Source organism: Dermacentor silvarum, chromosome 5, assembly GCF_013339745.2.
Source record: "Dermacentor silvarum isolate Dsil-2018 chromosome 5, BIME_Dsil_1.4, whole genome shotgun sequence".
Taxonomy (NCBI): Eukaryota; Metazoa; Arthropoda; class Arachnida; order Ixodida; family Ixodidae; genus Dermacentor; species Dermacentor silvarum.
The window spans coordinates 64860413-64876836 of NC_051158.1; the positions used below are offsets into that span (position 1 = coordinate 64860413).

The following is a 16424-nucleotide window of genomic DNA, read 5'->3' on the forward strand; positions in this document are numbered from 1 at the left end:
CGAATTTCGAATGATATGAATATTTCACGCGACCCCGCGAGATTCGTATCACCGAGGTTTTACTGTAATTGTGAATGTTCCAAAGCACTTTTCTGCAACTATAGAAACAATAATAAATAAAGGACAAGGGTCACTGAAGGCATTACAGCAGAGAGGTGTTGCAACTGATTATGGCATAATCATGTGTTTTAGTGATGCATGCAAAAGAATAATACCCTAGAAATCATCGCTCCAACTCTTCCACGTGAACAGCTATTGCACTGTTTCGGACTCCCTAGGGGCCGTGAAAATGTCTGAAAAATTGGGCAGCCCTAAAAAATGAATGCACGCCTTTTACTGCCCCCAAGCGCTCAAATTGTCACAAGCACGTACAAAATAGCCCCCCCCCCCCCCCTATGAAGGTCGGCCAGTACACTTATTAGGCGCATCGTAGCTTGTACTGTGATCACGTACGTAGCTCTCCGACGTGAACAGTTATCACACTGCAACAATGTTTAACTGTACCGTGCCAAAGATAAGTCTCACTCTCTGGGAAATCCCTGGGTGAGTGCCGCTTCACCAAGAGCTATGATTGTGTGTACACCTCGGGGGGGGGGGGGGAACAAAAGAAACATGAGAACCACCATGCTAGCCGAATCTTGAACACACAATAACCACTGCTAGCCTTCACAACACAGTGGTTCCTAATGCATTCTAACTTGTACGTCTCTTAGGGCATCACTTAACTGATCCAGCATCTCTCTTTGGTGTCTTAACCCTGAAACAGGCTAATAGAAACCCACCGTGGGTGTCGTTCAAGGCAGTGGTGGAACTCCCTCCGTTGACAGCTGGCTCGAGCCCCATGGTCTTCTTGTAGATGTTGATCACGTTCGTCAGCTCGTCGTTGGCTGTCAGGATCTCGTCTGAGCAAGAGGAACCGAAATTATGCTGGTGGGAAACAGCTATGTACTAATATGGCCACAGGTACAAATTGGCATGAAAACGCTCAATATCTCAATATACCATGAAGTCATACTTACAGCGCGACACTTCGTTAAATTGCGGGTTTCATTTAGTTGAGGTGTCTACGATTTAGCAGTAAAAACAACCTAACAGGTCCCTATACGGCCCTTATGGATATCATCTTGTCAGTAAGCATTCAAGAACAAAATTCCAAAGCAAACTCAACCGACTACTATGGCCTGGTTTGTGCAGCAGAGATCACATCAAGAGCAACAATGTGGCTAGTGGTAGCCACATGGCGTTAAGCATACAGTACAACCTCGTTTTACCATAGTTAAATCTGACACAAAAATATGTTCATCCTATTCAATATTTGTTATAGGCGTATATCAGAAAATTTTTAATTTACTTTGTTGTATCCGACAATTCATTACATCCATGTTTGTTCTAACGAGTTTCCACTGTGTCACCATTATCCACAGTCTGCCAGTGCTCAGCTGTAGTACTTTGTTTGCAGAGGTGCTGTAATTTATGATGCCAAGATCAACATAGGGTAACATCATTCGTAATGTTAGTTCTAAACGAAACAGCCTGGCAACACCAAAAGAAAGCCCACTGTTCTCATTCTTGCCAGATGGGAGAACAGAGAATAATACCTCTTTCCTTTCTTATTTGTGTATATTTCTGTTAGCAGAATGCATAATGTCCCTGCCTTATAGTTATCTGGTTACCAGCTTACCAAAGCAAGCTTGCACAACTTTGATACCTAAGAAGTAAACTTCTGCTACACACATCCTTGTCAACACACTAAAGTAAACTTCCGCTAATTTGACACCAGTTAATTTGATCCCAACCGAAGGTCCTGCCCGGTGCCCATGCGTTTATATGGGTCTAAGCTTTTGCTATTTCGATCCCAAAATTGGCTTTAGCTGGATAATTCAAACTTAGCAAGTCAGCATGCACATACGAGATGCCTATGGTGACTTGACCCCTTTAGTGGCAGTGTCTGTCTGGTGGAGCTTAGGAGACAGTGAATGCGTTGAACACGTGTCAAAATCTCCCATTGCAAAAGCCTATTTTCGGCCTGCCCTAGGAAGATTGGCAAGCAATAAGTGTAGCTCACAATGACTGATTGCCGTATTTACATGATTATAATGCGCATTTTTTTTCCACAAAAATTGGGCCAGAAATTGCCTGTGCAGTGCAATCGAATACGAAACCAAAATCACCTTCGCGGCATTTGTATGTTTTACCACATAACACAAATGTACTGTGGCTAATTTGACTTTAAAAGCTGTGTGGAGAAGCTGACCTTAGAAAACCGGCTGCCATTGTGTGGCACATATTTTTTCGGCTAGAAAATCAGGTGCGCGTTATATTTCTACTTTGTTCAGAAACTTTAACGTAATTTTTACACTAGTTTTCTGCTTTTGACACATAGAAAGTGGGTGCGCGTTTGATTCGGGGGCGTGTTAGATTCTGGCAAATACTGCCAAATGAATCAACGGTGTGGTGTGTCTTGACATTTTTTTTATGCATTTTGTTTAATTTGATCAATTTTGTCGGTCCCGTCAGGGTCGAATTAACGCGGAAATCGACTGTCTTGACTTTTTTTTATGCATCCTGTTTAATTTGGTCAATTTGTCGGTCCTGTCAGGGTCAAATTAATACGGAAGTCGACTGTACACCATCTCTTGCAGGCATCGTGGTCAAGCAGCCACAGTCAACAGTACTACTCTCACGAACGAAGGGACCCCAGTAAGCAAAGAGTATCGCGATTGTGTAAGCTGATTGTTCAAATGACCGATTGAGTTAACGTCGTGAAGAAACACTAGGGCTATGAGAGACGCCATAGTGGAAGGCTTTAGATAAACTTTGATCACGTGGAGCTCTTCAATGTGCACCTAAATCATCTAAAAGTACACGTGCGTATTTGCATTTCAAACCCATCAAAATGCAGTCACCGTGGGTGGGAGTCAAACCTGCAACCTTGTGTTCAGCAGCAGAATGACATATCCGGTGAGCAATTGCAGTGGGTTAAGTTGCACTGCTCAGGCGAAACACACGAGAGCACTGCCACGTAAAAGTGATAACTACATGGACCTTGTGTGCCAATTGTTCCTAATGCACACAGTCTGCGTGCATTTCATGTTTACCTGTCCGTGTTCCTCTGTGTTTTACATGACCAGCACAACTTGCACAACCAGGACGTGTCAAACCAATCAGCCCCCTCGAAGCAATTTAAAACAATATTAAAGGCAACGAGTAGTGTTTGTGGCACTCACTGAGCCCTTCGTCTTTTTCCTCCATCTCTCCCGCCAGCCGGAACAACTTGGGACGCAGGCGCTCACAGCTCTCAAACAGTTCCTGCACAAGAAGTCATGCACTAGTGGTGGTGCTGCTGCGCCAACACCAAAGAGGATGGCACAAGAGAACACCTCAATGACATGCACGCTGCAAGCAATAAATCAGTTCTTGCCTAAAGTTCCACGAGCCTAGTCGTTTTCTCCACACACTTATTTATCACATGCCTACGCTGCCACAGCTGTGTCAAGGGGAACTAAGAATGCTGTTGGAAACTCTGTGCAGTTACAACTCGATCTAACAAAACCCGATTTTACAAAGTTCCCAATCTAACGAAGAAATTTCCATTCCCCGGCAGGGTACCCATAGAGTTCAATCTTGTCACCAACCCGAATCAACGAAACTAACTTGGCCACCAAACCCAATTTAAAGAAGTTTTTTCTGAACTTTTCCCTGTCTTGGAGGTGCAGTTGAACAGTGTAGACCTGAACTACTCCCCCCTCAATGCGACCTCCCGGCATCCAGCGCCTGGACCAGGGGATTACTAACAGTGTAAAGTGCGCCAGAAGCGCACGGTGATAGACAAGCTGCTGCTCAACTTGGAGTTGAAGCGGAAGACAAAGATCAACGTTTTTATGGCAATCGAGATGGTGGCAGCATCGTGGAGGCTAACAAGGCACTCGGTTATCTTCAATTACTTCAGTCATATCGAACTCGAAGCAACCACTGCTGAAGCTCTGTCAGGGTCTGCGAAAGCCTAACACGATCACGAGGAGACAGTGTCCAGTTCCTAGGAACAGCTTCGCCAGCTGAACCAGGTGGCTGCAGACTTAAGCTTCGAAGACTTTCTTTGTGCTAATGCCGACATAGATGAGGACACAATGGAGGCCTTAGATGATGAAGGTATCGTACAAACCCGGTAGCTGGACGATGCCATGGTAGCCTTTGGGTGCGGCGTTGCAATTTTTGATTTCAAAGGACCTGAGAAACCCCTTTCTCAATTTTCCGAACTTCCTGATTTAACGAAATAATTCGAGCATGGTCATCACTTTATTAAATCGAGTTTCAACTGTATATTGAATGCTACTTTGCTGCTACCTGCCAGCCATAGTAGTGGAAATAAAAAGCAGCTGCAGGCGTTTGCTGCACGTTGATATGTTGTGGGTTTGGCGTAAATGGGTGATCGTCTTTGCGTCCCACGACCCGAACTATTTAGCAGTTGGGAATTAATTGTCGAGATTGCAGTCGTCTACCCTGTTTCTGAAGATTGCACAGTGACAGCCAAGCATTCAAACCAGACAAGGAAAGAGATAGCTGAGGATGCAGAAATTAATTGCCTGAAAGTTCACTGTGTCAGTGCTGAATCAACAGAGTCGAGCATGTTGACTCTGAGAACATGATACATCTCTACACAGGACGTGGCAGCAACCTAGCCATTCATGTAGCATCATGCAGCTGTATGCCGGCATTTGATAAGTGCCGAATCCTGAGGCGACAAAGGGACCAAAAGAATGCGCGAAATTGTAGAAGCATACGTGATCCATAGGAGGGACCCCTCTTGCGTAAGCGCGCTATCACTAAGTTTAATCAACAAAGAACTCAATATTATCTGAGCAGTTTGATCATCTGATTGAGTAACATGGCTATGCGCTCGGGGTTGCTTGCATTGACCATTTTGCGCCGCAGTGAACGGATTTTAACTATATGCACACGTTCCTTCAAATAAAAACTGGTTGTTAGTCTATGCCCTTGTGTTGTCTTTCCTTGTCCCGTCGTTCAGCGCTCCTCCAAATAAGTTTCAACATCTACCAACAAGCTCAATTTTCAACCCTTCTGCAATTTACACAGCCCTTCCCTTTGCATCAACACTGCAAGGCATCACATCCTTTGAAAAAGGCTTTGATGCTCTCATTCATATATGCGTCAACAAGGAAACATTAAGTACAATACTCAGAGGACCTGTTTCACTACATCTCTACAAGATCGCGTAGTGGAAAAAAAAAACAATAAACAAAATCTGAAGCATTTATGTTGTTTTTGCTGCATTACTAATCCAACTTTACACCACTGTGCTTCAGAGGGCCATCAACAAAAACTAAGGCAAAGGAAGGAAACAAACCGCACCTATTGAAGTGGTTGCTGGGACAGTACTCATCGTAACAACCAAGATCCATCCCACTGTAAATACTACTATACTCACTCGCGCTTCCATCCCGACTTTGTGCTAACCAGAAAACAAAAAGACAAAAACATTTTAGGCATAACGCAACTGTTCTGAATCTTGCCATTTCATATGTCTTTCCAGCACCCTGTGGGTTTTGTATGTATGCACAATGCACAAAGTAGCTTTAGCAGTCATCAAGCCATTAAAGGTGCACTCATATGAAATGTTCAACTTTAACGGACATACTGGTCAGCATCAGAGCACACAAAATAATTTACTATACTTTGCTATAGTACAGTGAACTCCGTTGATACGTTCCTCGCTGCTGCGTTTTCTCAGATGCTTCGTTGTGTTTTTCACGGTCCCAACCTAAATCCCATTGACTTCCATGTATTATGTTTCCCTTGATACATCGGCAATCTATAATGTTCCTGCATCTTACGTTGCATTTTAACGTGGCAGTCATGCAAATTTAGTGGTGCAGCCAGCTTGTGTGTTGTAACAAGTGACAGATGCGTTGCAACCATCTATAGAAGTTTGCAATAAATGACCAAAGCTTGCAGTAAGTGAATAAAGTATGAAGTAAGCAACCACAGTTTGCAGTAGGCGACCACAGTTCGCAATAAGCGACCAAAGTTGCACAAGCCAGGCGCTGCACATTTGCAGAGCAGTTGGTAAGCATCTGCAGTAAAGTGTGCATCAGTTATAGCCTACCAGGAACCACGCACACTGAGCCAGATCCACCGAGTGCAGCTCTACATTTATTTTGGAACCGGCAAGGGTCTTATGTGTATAGCATAATCGCTGGTTCTCTCGAGTCAGCTTTGCCGCAATAGAGCCCTGTTATGCAATGAAGCATAAGCAAAATATTGCAGTCAAGCACATTTACAGTTGAAAGGAGCCACTGTCACAAAAACATTTTACATGTCCCTTAAATATACTCGTGCGCACGCACTGTCCTCGGGCACAGCACAAGCGTTGAGACGTCTAATAACTGTACTGGCAGCCATTCAGAGCTGTTTCTGACAAAGTTGTGGCGATTGGTAGCCCTCCTCACAGTTACGTTTTCCCGGCTGTTACATTTTTTTTTTTACACGCTCCCTTGAAAAACGTATCAAGCAGGTTCTACTGTACTTGTTTGTATGAACTAGCCTTAGTTCTGGTAACCAGCAGGTGTGAGCATCATGACGTCATGCTACACTGGCTCATTGACAGCTACTTAAGTATCCTTACAAGATTTAAATGTGAAAGCATAATTACTTCTCTAAGTTATACCTTACATTAAAACTCTACCTCAATCCACATTAATTCACTTTGCTCTAGCTCACACCAACCTTAATCCACCGTAATCCACTTTAATCCACCTTAATCCTATTCTGGGAGTGGCAAAATCGGGTTTTTGGGTGTGGGCCACGGTGTCCATCTGATGCCATGGCTGTTCACCGCATTTCCCAGCACGAGCCGCAGCAAGTCCAGCGCCGGAAACATGACATCATCACTTGGTCACGTGGGTTTCGTTACCCTTAGTTGATAACAAATAGCAGATTTGTCACTTCATGAGGCATAGAAGGCTTTTCGCCTTAAAGAAACACTGCAAATTTGCCTACCTAGGCACCCCTTAGATGCAAACCCAAGCGATTGGGAACCAATCTCAAAGGCCATGCTTTGTCCAACTGCAGACAGTGCAAGCAACATCCGCCACATTTTAAGGGGACACACATGAAGAAAAAAATTGAATTTTTTTTTTCATAACAAACCAGGCACGTAAGAGGGCCATGTGCTATATTGAACAATTCGAGCCATAAAATGCATTGCTGCAAGGTTTGAGCAAGAACAGAGCAGCATTAATGCGAAATCTCTTATAATTTTAGGGACAAATGCACGTCTCCATACATGTAGGAAGCGTGCAGCAGAGTTCCTACCACTTCAAAGATACTTACCAAAACTTCTTTAAGGTTAGCTACAAGTAAGCTAACACATACCAACAATACCTGGAAGCATCGACCACCAAAGTCAAACACTGTGCTGTGTAGTTGCAAGCAGTAGTACCATCACACTCAAAAGAGGCAACACAATGACTGCAAAAGCGGGGTGCCCGGTCACCTTCATGAGGTCCTGCTCCTCCGCGGAGCTCTCCCCCGGACGGTAGTTGGCCAGCATGTCCTTAAGCACCTTGGCGTTATTATGCACTGTCTCGATCTCCGTCGTGCGCCGTGCCAGCATCTCCATGCGCCGATCCGCCTGCTCCAGAGCATCCCATATGCCGGTACAATGAGCTAGCTCTCACAAAACCACAGAGCAGTCATTTAGCATAGAATGGAGCACAGTGCTGCCACATTTGGCATGTGTCGCAATATTCGAAACTTCGAATATTCAATTCGAATCGGTTAGTAATTTGATTCGATTCGAAATACACTTCTACTGAATAAGCGAAATCCTAGAAATAAATTTTACAAAGTTATCGAGCCCCCCAAAATTGCCATTGTTGGTTATTTAAGTCAGCTTCGCCGCAGTACAGCCGTGTTATGCGCCGAAGCGCACACAGAATGTACTGAATGTACACACAGAATATCAAAAGTTCTAAGGGGGCACTGGTCACGGGACCCCTGCTGGTGCTTATGGCTACCCAACACTATCTGTTCAAGTACTGTGCTCATCAGTACTTGATGATCAAGACTATCGGCCCACACTGTGCTGCTCATCGTGCTTCTGAACCCCACCAGTCACCAGGTGGAAACCTCTGTGACTGCTACCAATCTGGCACCTAAAAACACAGTTTTCAAACAAAAAGTTTGACCAAGCTTCGCAATGTTTTTTAGACCTTCGTTCTAAAGTAGTTGAGTACCACCAGCATGCTTCAATGGCAAAGTGAATTAAAAACCTGGCTTGAGAAGAAGCAAGGAAAATTTCAACACCCAGGAATCTAGATGTGTCCTTAACAACCAAAGCTTCTGAGGAGGCTCTTTCCATGTCAGCATTTTAAAAAAAGGCTTTGATAAGCTCTCAACCAGCAGCAATATTCACTGCCACAAGCACAGGTTGAAAAATATGTGCATGATGAAATTTCGGGTCAGAAAGAAGATCTGTGTGAGTGGTGGCATAAGAGCATAGTGCCCACTGTTGGCTCGGCTCGCAAAGAGATGGCTGCCTATAGCAGCCACTAGTCTGTCCAGTTAGAGGCTATTTTTGGTGTCTGTAGAAATTCTGACATGGAGAAGGGTGCCGCTGCTCACCGAACACGTCGAGCAGCTATCTTTTCTTCATAACAACATTAAAAAACTGCAATTATGATACTGTCAAGCAAAAGCGTTGTACTAGAGACTCTTGTTGGCCACAAAGCATAACGTTCACATATGTTACTTGCTGTGCATTAAACTTGCTTTTCTTTTTTTTTAATACCTCAGGTTGGTGAAAAAAACTGCATTTTTGCAAGACAAATAGTATTCATATTTGAAAAATATTCTTCATTACACGAATTTGCTTCGAAATTGAAAATTTAATATTCACACACCCTTAGTTGCCTTGATACCACGTCCCTGACGCAAACTAACACCAAATTTTTCCAATTGTGGCAAGGTACCTACAGTACCACTGCTGCACGATGCAATGGTACATTGCTAAAAGGAACCAATTCGTATGGCACGTGTATACTGTTCCTTAGTGAGATGCAATGCCATTGCACATCTTCCAAGCTTCTTTATTTTTATTTAAGCTACCTTGTGACTGTTTGGATGTGATTTGAGTACAGCTTTGTCAAAATACAGTATAGACCACTTATAACGTAACTAGTTTATAGTGCAGAACTGGCTACAACGTGGCTTTTTCTGACTCCTGTTTACCCTCCCGTAGAACTCCATGTATACGCATACCGCTTACAGTGCAGCCGTGCGAGACGTAATACCGGTTATAACGCAGCTTCCGCGAGAAAATCCCACCGACAAGCGCAGTAGCAAGCACGCTTTTCAACGAGGTGCGCTCGCAGATGGGAGAGGAGAGCAACGAGGGCGATGCGGAGGAGGAGCATGGGACGGGGAGCGAACGTAAAAAAAAAAGCGGCGGAAGCGCGATGTGGTTGCGCGGTGGTTGCCTAGGCGATGGTGAAGCCTTTTGCTTGGCTGCTTATCAGCGGTGCGCTTTGCACAGAATGCAGCTCGAGTTTCTGAGCACCCGTCGCGATGCGCGTCGTGAAGTGCAGGTATCGTGTGTGCAACGCTGTCAGTTTAAGCACTGTTCCGCAGATTCAGTTGAGAGCTATTAGGCTTTATGTGCACTTATGAGCTTTGCCATTCGTACCAGTGGCGTACACACAAACTTGGTAGGCATTCGTAGTAGCTACCACTGCCGATCACTCGAGGAACCAAATTCCGCTTCGTAAGCATTGCTGCCAGTCCAGTCCGTGCGCGTGATCACATGCGTAGTCTCTATGTAATTGTCTATGGATACGAACATATCAAGGGTGAGCTTCCCGCGACAGCAAGCCGGCCGACACCCCCGCCGGCTAGGCCTAGCCAGCGCTCATCGCCGGTGACGAAAGTTGTGGTTTGGTGCCGAGTCAACGAAATGCGTTGTAATGGCTGTACGGCACATGGAAAGCATAGAAACCACCTTAATAACGAAAGTGAGGGCAAGAATGATGGCAACTTGGTCCGCGGTCGCTATGTTTTCGACACATGCATATGCCGATCAGTCCAAGAAATCGGATGAGACACTGTACTGCGCCTGAAATTTCGGTCGCCGTTGTTCTTTTTTTAAAAAATTATTATTATTATTTTGTCTGCTTCATGTGAAGTCCGCGGGTACTTGGACATTAACCTTTCGACGTTTGTAAATTTAAACGGATCTCACCAGTCACACACTTCGATTTTCGGATACGCGTGGCTGCTTGGTCTACATGTTTTGCATATGTGCAGGCCTTAAAAATCGTTGTTTTGGTTATACTGCAGTAGCGCTTATAGTGCGGATATTCGCGGCTCCGGGGACTTACATTATAAGCGGTCTACACTTTGTGGCACTAAGACAGCCAGAGTTCAGTCCCGAGCTGTCAGCACCCTTTACAGCAATGCTAGCACCAAGGCTTCCAAAATGGTAAAGTAAGCAGTGCCACCTGGTTAAATCCATGGCTGCCCATGTGTGACAATGGTGCTATTCATTTCATTTAAGGTCGTTCACATTCACAAAACATTACAATACGAAGTCATTATGCGCAAGGGAAGCTTGTTTTGCTTAGTCCTGTTTGCACTTAATTCCCGTATGACTGTACAGAACCATCTCCTCCATATAGTTTTACAGCAGTCACTGTATTGTCAAAGTGCTTTGTTAGAAAGGCAACTTGAATACTGCTACAGGTTGTATGTTTTTGTACATGACCGCCTTTCAGCTAATTGCCTGTTATCATATGGTCAGCCGTACAGAAATTGAAAAAAAAAAAAAAGATTTACGAAACGGACGCCCATGTCATCCGTTCCCTAAATCTTCTGTCCTGTGTCTGCACTGCTCGCCGTATTATGTCGTCATACGAACAAGCCCGGCTAAAAATCATTTTCCCATTATAGCGTTACTGCTGAGTGCAAGATGCACTCGCTGTATTTGAAACTTCTTGAATATTGTCGGGACAACATTCATATTGAAGAGACATGTTTAATCAGATTGCACACATGACTTGATTAGTGTCGAGTGCCAGCGATCACTCTAGAATGCACGGTGAAATATGAGTGAATTGACTGAATATGAATAAATGAATGGACTTGACTTGTGAGATACGATTTGATGACTGCTAAGTGTGCTTGCTGCTACCATAGGAAGAAAAGTGTTACCTTGCTTTCTGGGCACATTTCTCTCAGATCCCCACATTTTACAATAAGGAAGTGTTTGCTTCAGCCACATGCATGCTCGCCCTTGCACAGGAATCATCATGCTGCTTGTTGAAGAAAAGCCCCTTACCTCTTTGACCATGTTGCGGATGAGCCGGTTGGCAGCCTGCAGGTCTTCAGGGTTCTTGCTCTGCAGCAGCTTCTGCAGCATCTGCACAGCGACATGTTGACACATGGCACGATGTCGCCGAAGTGGAGCACAGCACAAGAGAAACGCTAGAGCATACAAAGACAACAACCAGCACTCTGCACAGCTGCTGAGGACACGAGACAGAATGTGCATGCATAAATTGCCATAAATTAAAGATAGCCTCTTGTACACCCTTCAACGTTCTCAGGCATCGTGATGCTGCAGCACCTCACATTCATTTTGACACTCCAGCTTACATGGAGTTACAGAAAAGCTGGAAATTGGGAGAGTTGGCTACTGATCGTCATTTGAAAGCTGCCCCACAGGCCATGCAAGGACAGAAAAGAAAGCACTGTTACAACAGTTCAAGGAGTATTGAAATAATGTTTCGGACTTTTTTTTTCACATATGATGAAGGTTTGGGAAAAAATGTCAATAGAAAAAATACTGGCAAGCTGTGGTATTGTTTCCCAGGAGGTGATTGTGTCATCGCGTCATGATGGGAACAGGTCATTGTGACGATTTGGCACTCATTCTGGCTGGCTCAGTCGCCTCCTACGCTGCTGCTACTCATTGTGAGACCCAATGTAGCAGCAGGAAAGACCACCAAAAGAGCCAAAGCGAGTCTCAAAATGTCACAATGTCCTGTTCCCACGACAACTTTCTGCATCACGACGTCACAACACAGCAAAAACGAAAGCGAAACTGGCTGACTTCTCACGCAAGCAAACAGAAAAGAGGGAGGCGAGCGAGCTAGCGGTAACGTGAACAAGCGCACGCTGGGGGGGGGGAGAGGAGGGCAGGTTGGCGCGCGTCTCGTTTTCTAGTGCGGCCGTGGCTACGCATAGGTTTCAGCGTGGTGGAGTGCATACGTAGCCTGCACGCCCTGCTTTAGAGGTAATCAAGTCGCCACGTGTGCAAAGATGCTTGGAATCATGTGTGCTGTCTTCACGCGCATTTAGTACTGGAGGTTGCATAATCTCGAGTTTCGGAGACACGATGAATCAAGAGGCTTCATGTTAGTGTCATGCCACTGCGGGCGACACTATGGGCTGCGGGGACAAAGTGGATGCAAAAGCGTGGCTGGCTTCACTTCGTACCGCCAATGTGAAAATCTTGTCGACACGGCATGAACCCATATCTTCGATCGCGGACTCTCAAATTCAACGAAATGCATTTTTTTTCTCATACAAACTTACTTTTTCCCATTGCCCGATAATTTGGAAAATCTTGCTGCCCCTTCCGTGAAAGAAAAGCCTATCGAGGACTGTGCTTTTCGCATAAAAGATTGAATTTCGATGCAACGAAATTTAGATATGACGAAGCAATTTGCCAATTTTTCCGAATTCATTATATCAAGGTTTATCTGTATATTAAATTATTTAAGTCACTGTGAGGCTTGCCAATATTTCTTCTAGGTTTTCAAGGTCCTGGACTTTAGTTTACCGTAAGACATGAAGAGTGGAAAATATCATGTCAGTACTCCTTTTTTAAAAGCTTGAAATTCAGTTTGCTGTGTCCGTTCATCGTTTTCCAAAACTACACTGTTGCCATTGTCAAGACCTCCTGGCCTTCACTCTTGCCACTGGGATTCGAACTCGCGTCCCTGCAGCTCTGTGCAGTTGGGAGCTGGAAGCAGTAACCACTGCACTAACATTCAGTTTTGACGCTTGATAATTTGTGCAGGGTTTTGCGCTCCACAGCGACTCGGAGCAGTGGCACCCGTGCATACATTTCAGAGGCCACAACAAGCATTATACCGCAAGAGACAAATATGGCAAGTGCATCGCAAACAGGGAGTTCTTGAGAAGACTAAGAGGTGTTCTTGAGAGACGGCATCCACTTGAGTGCCTGCTGCTGTCGCAGTAAACGAGATTAGAACTTGAGGAAATGCCGAAGACAGCTGATTATTTTCTGCACTCATATCATGTGCAGCGCTGCTTTCAAATGATGAAGGAACAACAAGGCCAGGCTATTGTAACAATTCTATGCCAATGCCATTCCTTTTCATACTACCTCAGTGGTCAGAGTGCCACTCCACATGCATTATGAACAGGATAAGCCGGCTGTGAATGGTGAATGATAGGAGTGGCATAGAATCAACTGGAAGGCATCGCTAAATTATACCAGTCCAGTAAGCAATTTCCCCCCATTGCCTGTTTTGAACTCCTGTTCTTAAATAGCAAAGGATTCACCCGCACATGATGCCCTGTTCATTCAATACATTATAACAGCGTAGCTGAAGTCAGACGCAGCTGAGGCCAGTTGCTTCCATTCAACTGCCCTAGCTGACCATGCTGCCCTGTTAACAATGCATACAATGCAAAAGAGAAATGCCAGTAATCACTGAGGAAAAGAAAATAAGAGGAAATAATTTTTTATCAAGAACACGAAGAACATGATCACATCATGAAGACTTTTTTAGATTCATGTGAGCCAGTACTACGCGTTTTGCACTCTCACCTGTGACTTCTCTTCATCCTCGAAGACAGCGCTCTGGGACCTGGGTGCTGGCGCGGGGCCTGGCTCGTAATCCTAGGCACAGAAATTAAATCGTGACCACACCATTCAAGGCAGAGGAACAAAGCCCTCAGAGAAATGCAGCAAGGTGGAATAGCTGGATAACAGTTGTGTTCTGAACAGTGTAAAGATGCTGCACCAAAGGACAGGAGATGCCGAGGACAAGCGCTGTATCTCTACTTTCGTCAGAAGGCAAGGGAAACAGTGCAACAGCCATGGGCAAGAGATTACACAAAGAAACAGACAACGAAGCCAGAGACAGCACAGGCGAAGTTAATTGTTACGTTTCATTGACATGTTTAAAATAATAAGGTAAAGGAAAGTAAACATGGACGGAAGCACTGCACACGTAATGTGGGAGATGTGGGTTCAGCTCTCCACCTGCAACAAGTTGTCTTTTAGTACACTTTCATTTCCTTTCATCTAATTATTTACACATCTAATTAAATGTCACAGTAACTTCCACTGTGCCTTCTCTGGCTTCATTGTCTGTTTTCTTCGTAGGGTTGTTGCTAACAAATAATTGAGCCCCTCAGGTCTTTCTCACTCGTGGACAGAGACTGGAAAGACATGTCACGAGCGCTGTCTTTCTAGTCTGTGTCTTTTGCCATGACTATGTTTTGCCATGTGTGTCTGTGCCATGTCTTTTGCATCATTTCTCACAGCTTCTAAGATGAGCCAATGGCCAAACAGCACACTGTTTTGTAGTTCATTAATTCTTGTGTGCCATGTTCTTGCACTATCTAAAACATGAAGCTCAGTGGTGCACTGACAAGTGACAGCAACACCGTAGTTAAATGCACAGCTTTATATACTGAACTGTTCAAAATGTGTGCAGTGACAGTATTAAAGGATTATCAAGAAAAAAAAATGTTGTAGTGTATATTTTTCTTCGTTCTCTCTCTTTTTTTTGAAGAACGCCGTACGTCATAATTTTGGTACAAAGCCTCAGTTCCCTCAGCAGCACAAATAAAATTCATTGCAGAACCTTTACACGACTCCTTCAAAAGACATCAAGCACCGCGCAGCTTTGGACGTGGTAAATGAGACCCATCACATCAACGTAAGTGGAGGTGGCAGTCACGTGGTATTACAAACAACTTAAGAGCCTGCCATTCAGCCCGCTGCAGTGTTTGAAGCCCGTACCATGACCGTGTCGCTGAAATCTGCCAAACTGGTCCTGCCAATTGTTTGCTTCTCCTGGAAGAGCAGGGGGACAGCTCTTGTCTTTTCGTTTGCTGAACGGATTCAGCTTTCGGCAGCATGATCATAGTGTGTGTGAAAACGTCAGAGGTATCTGGTACCACGGTTATGATGACGTGATGAGTCTCCTTCTCCACACCATGTTACGATCGGCCAGCGGGGCTGGTGAACTTTGAGCCACTTCTAATTTCCTGTGACGAATCGCTTCGTGAAGCTGAAAATATGTCCCACGGGAAAGACCAGCGGCAACACCATGGCGAGACACGTTTCAAGAAATACGTGGTTGCTGGATGTCACTCTGCCACCGACCACGACGCTGGGACCAAGGAATGCCTGGCAAAGTGCATTCGACACTTTCGTTGCAGCCGCTGCTAGCCACCAAGGCCGTTCGATAGACGAACCCGCTAATAGCTGGGCCATCCCAGGAACAAACATGCGCCAGATTGGGTCAAGCGTGAAACCTCCCGTCTACGAGCTTCCCCTCCGTTCTCCGTTACAGTGAGCCGTGTGCACTCGACGCTACTTTTCTACAGGTGTTCAGGGAACAAAGGTGCCAGAGTGTTTATGCACACCCTCGTCCTCAAGGCGGAGCCTTCGGCGATTTTGGACGCTCCGGTTGGAGGAGGGTGTGACCGCAGGTTTCCCTGGACTAGGGATCTAGGGAGGACAAATGGCATTTAAGTGGACTTTTGCAGCTCATCTAGAGTGTGGATCTAGAGTGGGATCTCCCCTTCTGCTCCAAGATGTAGCTTAGTGCTGTCCCTGCTGCTTTGATGTGTAGCTTAGTGCTCGCCCATCTGCTGTGACATGTAGCTCATGCTACGAGGATGATGTACTGCGCTCCGTACTCCGGCCAGTACTTGTATCCCCATGTTTTGTAAATAAGTTTGCTTTTCGTATGTAAGTAAACCCCTTGTTCCGTTTACCATACCTCTTGACCTCGTTCGTACTCATCACGAAAGAAGCAACCCTTGTCAAGTCAGCGCAGACGAGGGCGTGGGCCCACTAGGCCTCCGTGTGACAACCCGGTAGCATAGGCCAGCTGCCCGTTACAAGACGCACCGGCGGCATAGGCTAGAGAGCGACCTAGCTGCAGTTGACGCCAGACTCCGAGACCACAACTCCCAAATCCTACAATCCCTAGCTGTGTTGCACTCGGCATGCATTTTGAGCTCGTCGCATTAAAAGCTAAATGCCCTCGTGGGGAATTGAGGCTCCATAGGGTAATCACTGGGTCGATGGCGATCGAATAAAGCAATAAAAATGAGAAAAATTTTCTGTCAGTACCTTT

General features: G+C 45.2%; 1 protein-coding gene across 2 annotated transcripts in view; it reads right to left on the reverse strand.

Moving 5' to 3' along the window:
* Positions 1–16424, reverse strand: part of LOC119453417 (ADP-ribosylation factor-binding protein GGA1) — a 54871-nt gene that overhangs the window by 23988 nt on the left and 14459 nt on the right. Inside the window, exons 5-9 of one of the 2 annotated variants that reach the window (XM_037715445.2) lie at positions 13874–13945; positions 11351–11431; positions 7514–7651; positions 3228–3309; positions 783–902 (exon numbers count right to left, since the gene is read on the reverse strand). In XM_037715445.2, the coding sequence (XP_037571373.1) occupies positions 783–902; positions 3228–3309; positions 7514–7651; positions 11351–11431; positions 13874–13945 (493 nt within the window). Of the gene's footprint in view, positions 1–782; positions 903–3227; positions 3310–7513; positions 7655–11350; positions 11432–13873; positions 13946–16424 lie in introns of both variants that reach the window. The other variant, XM_037715444.2, reaches the window with a different exon arrangement.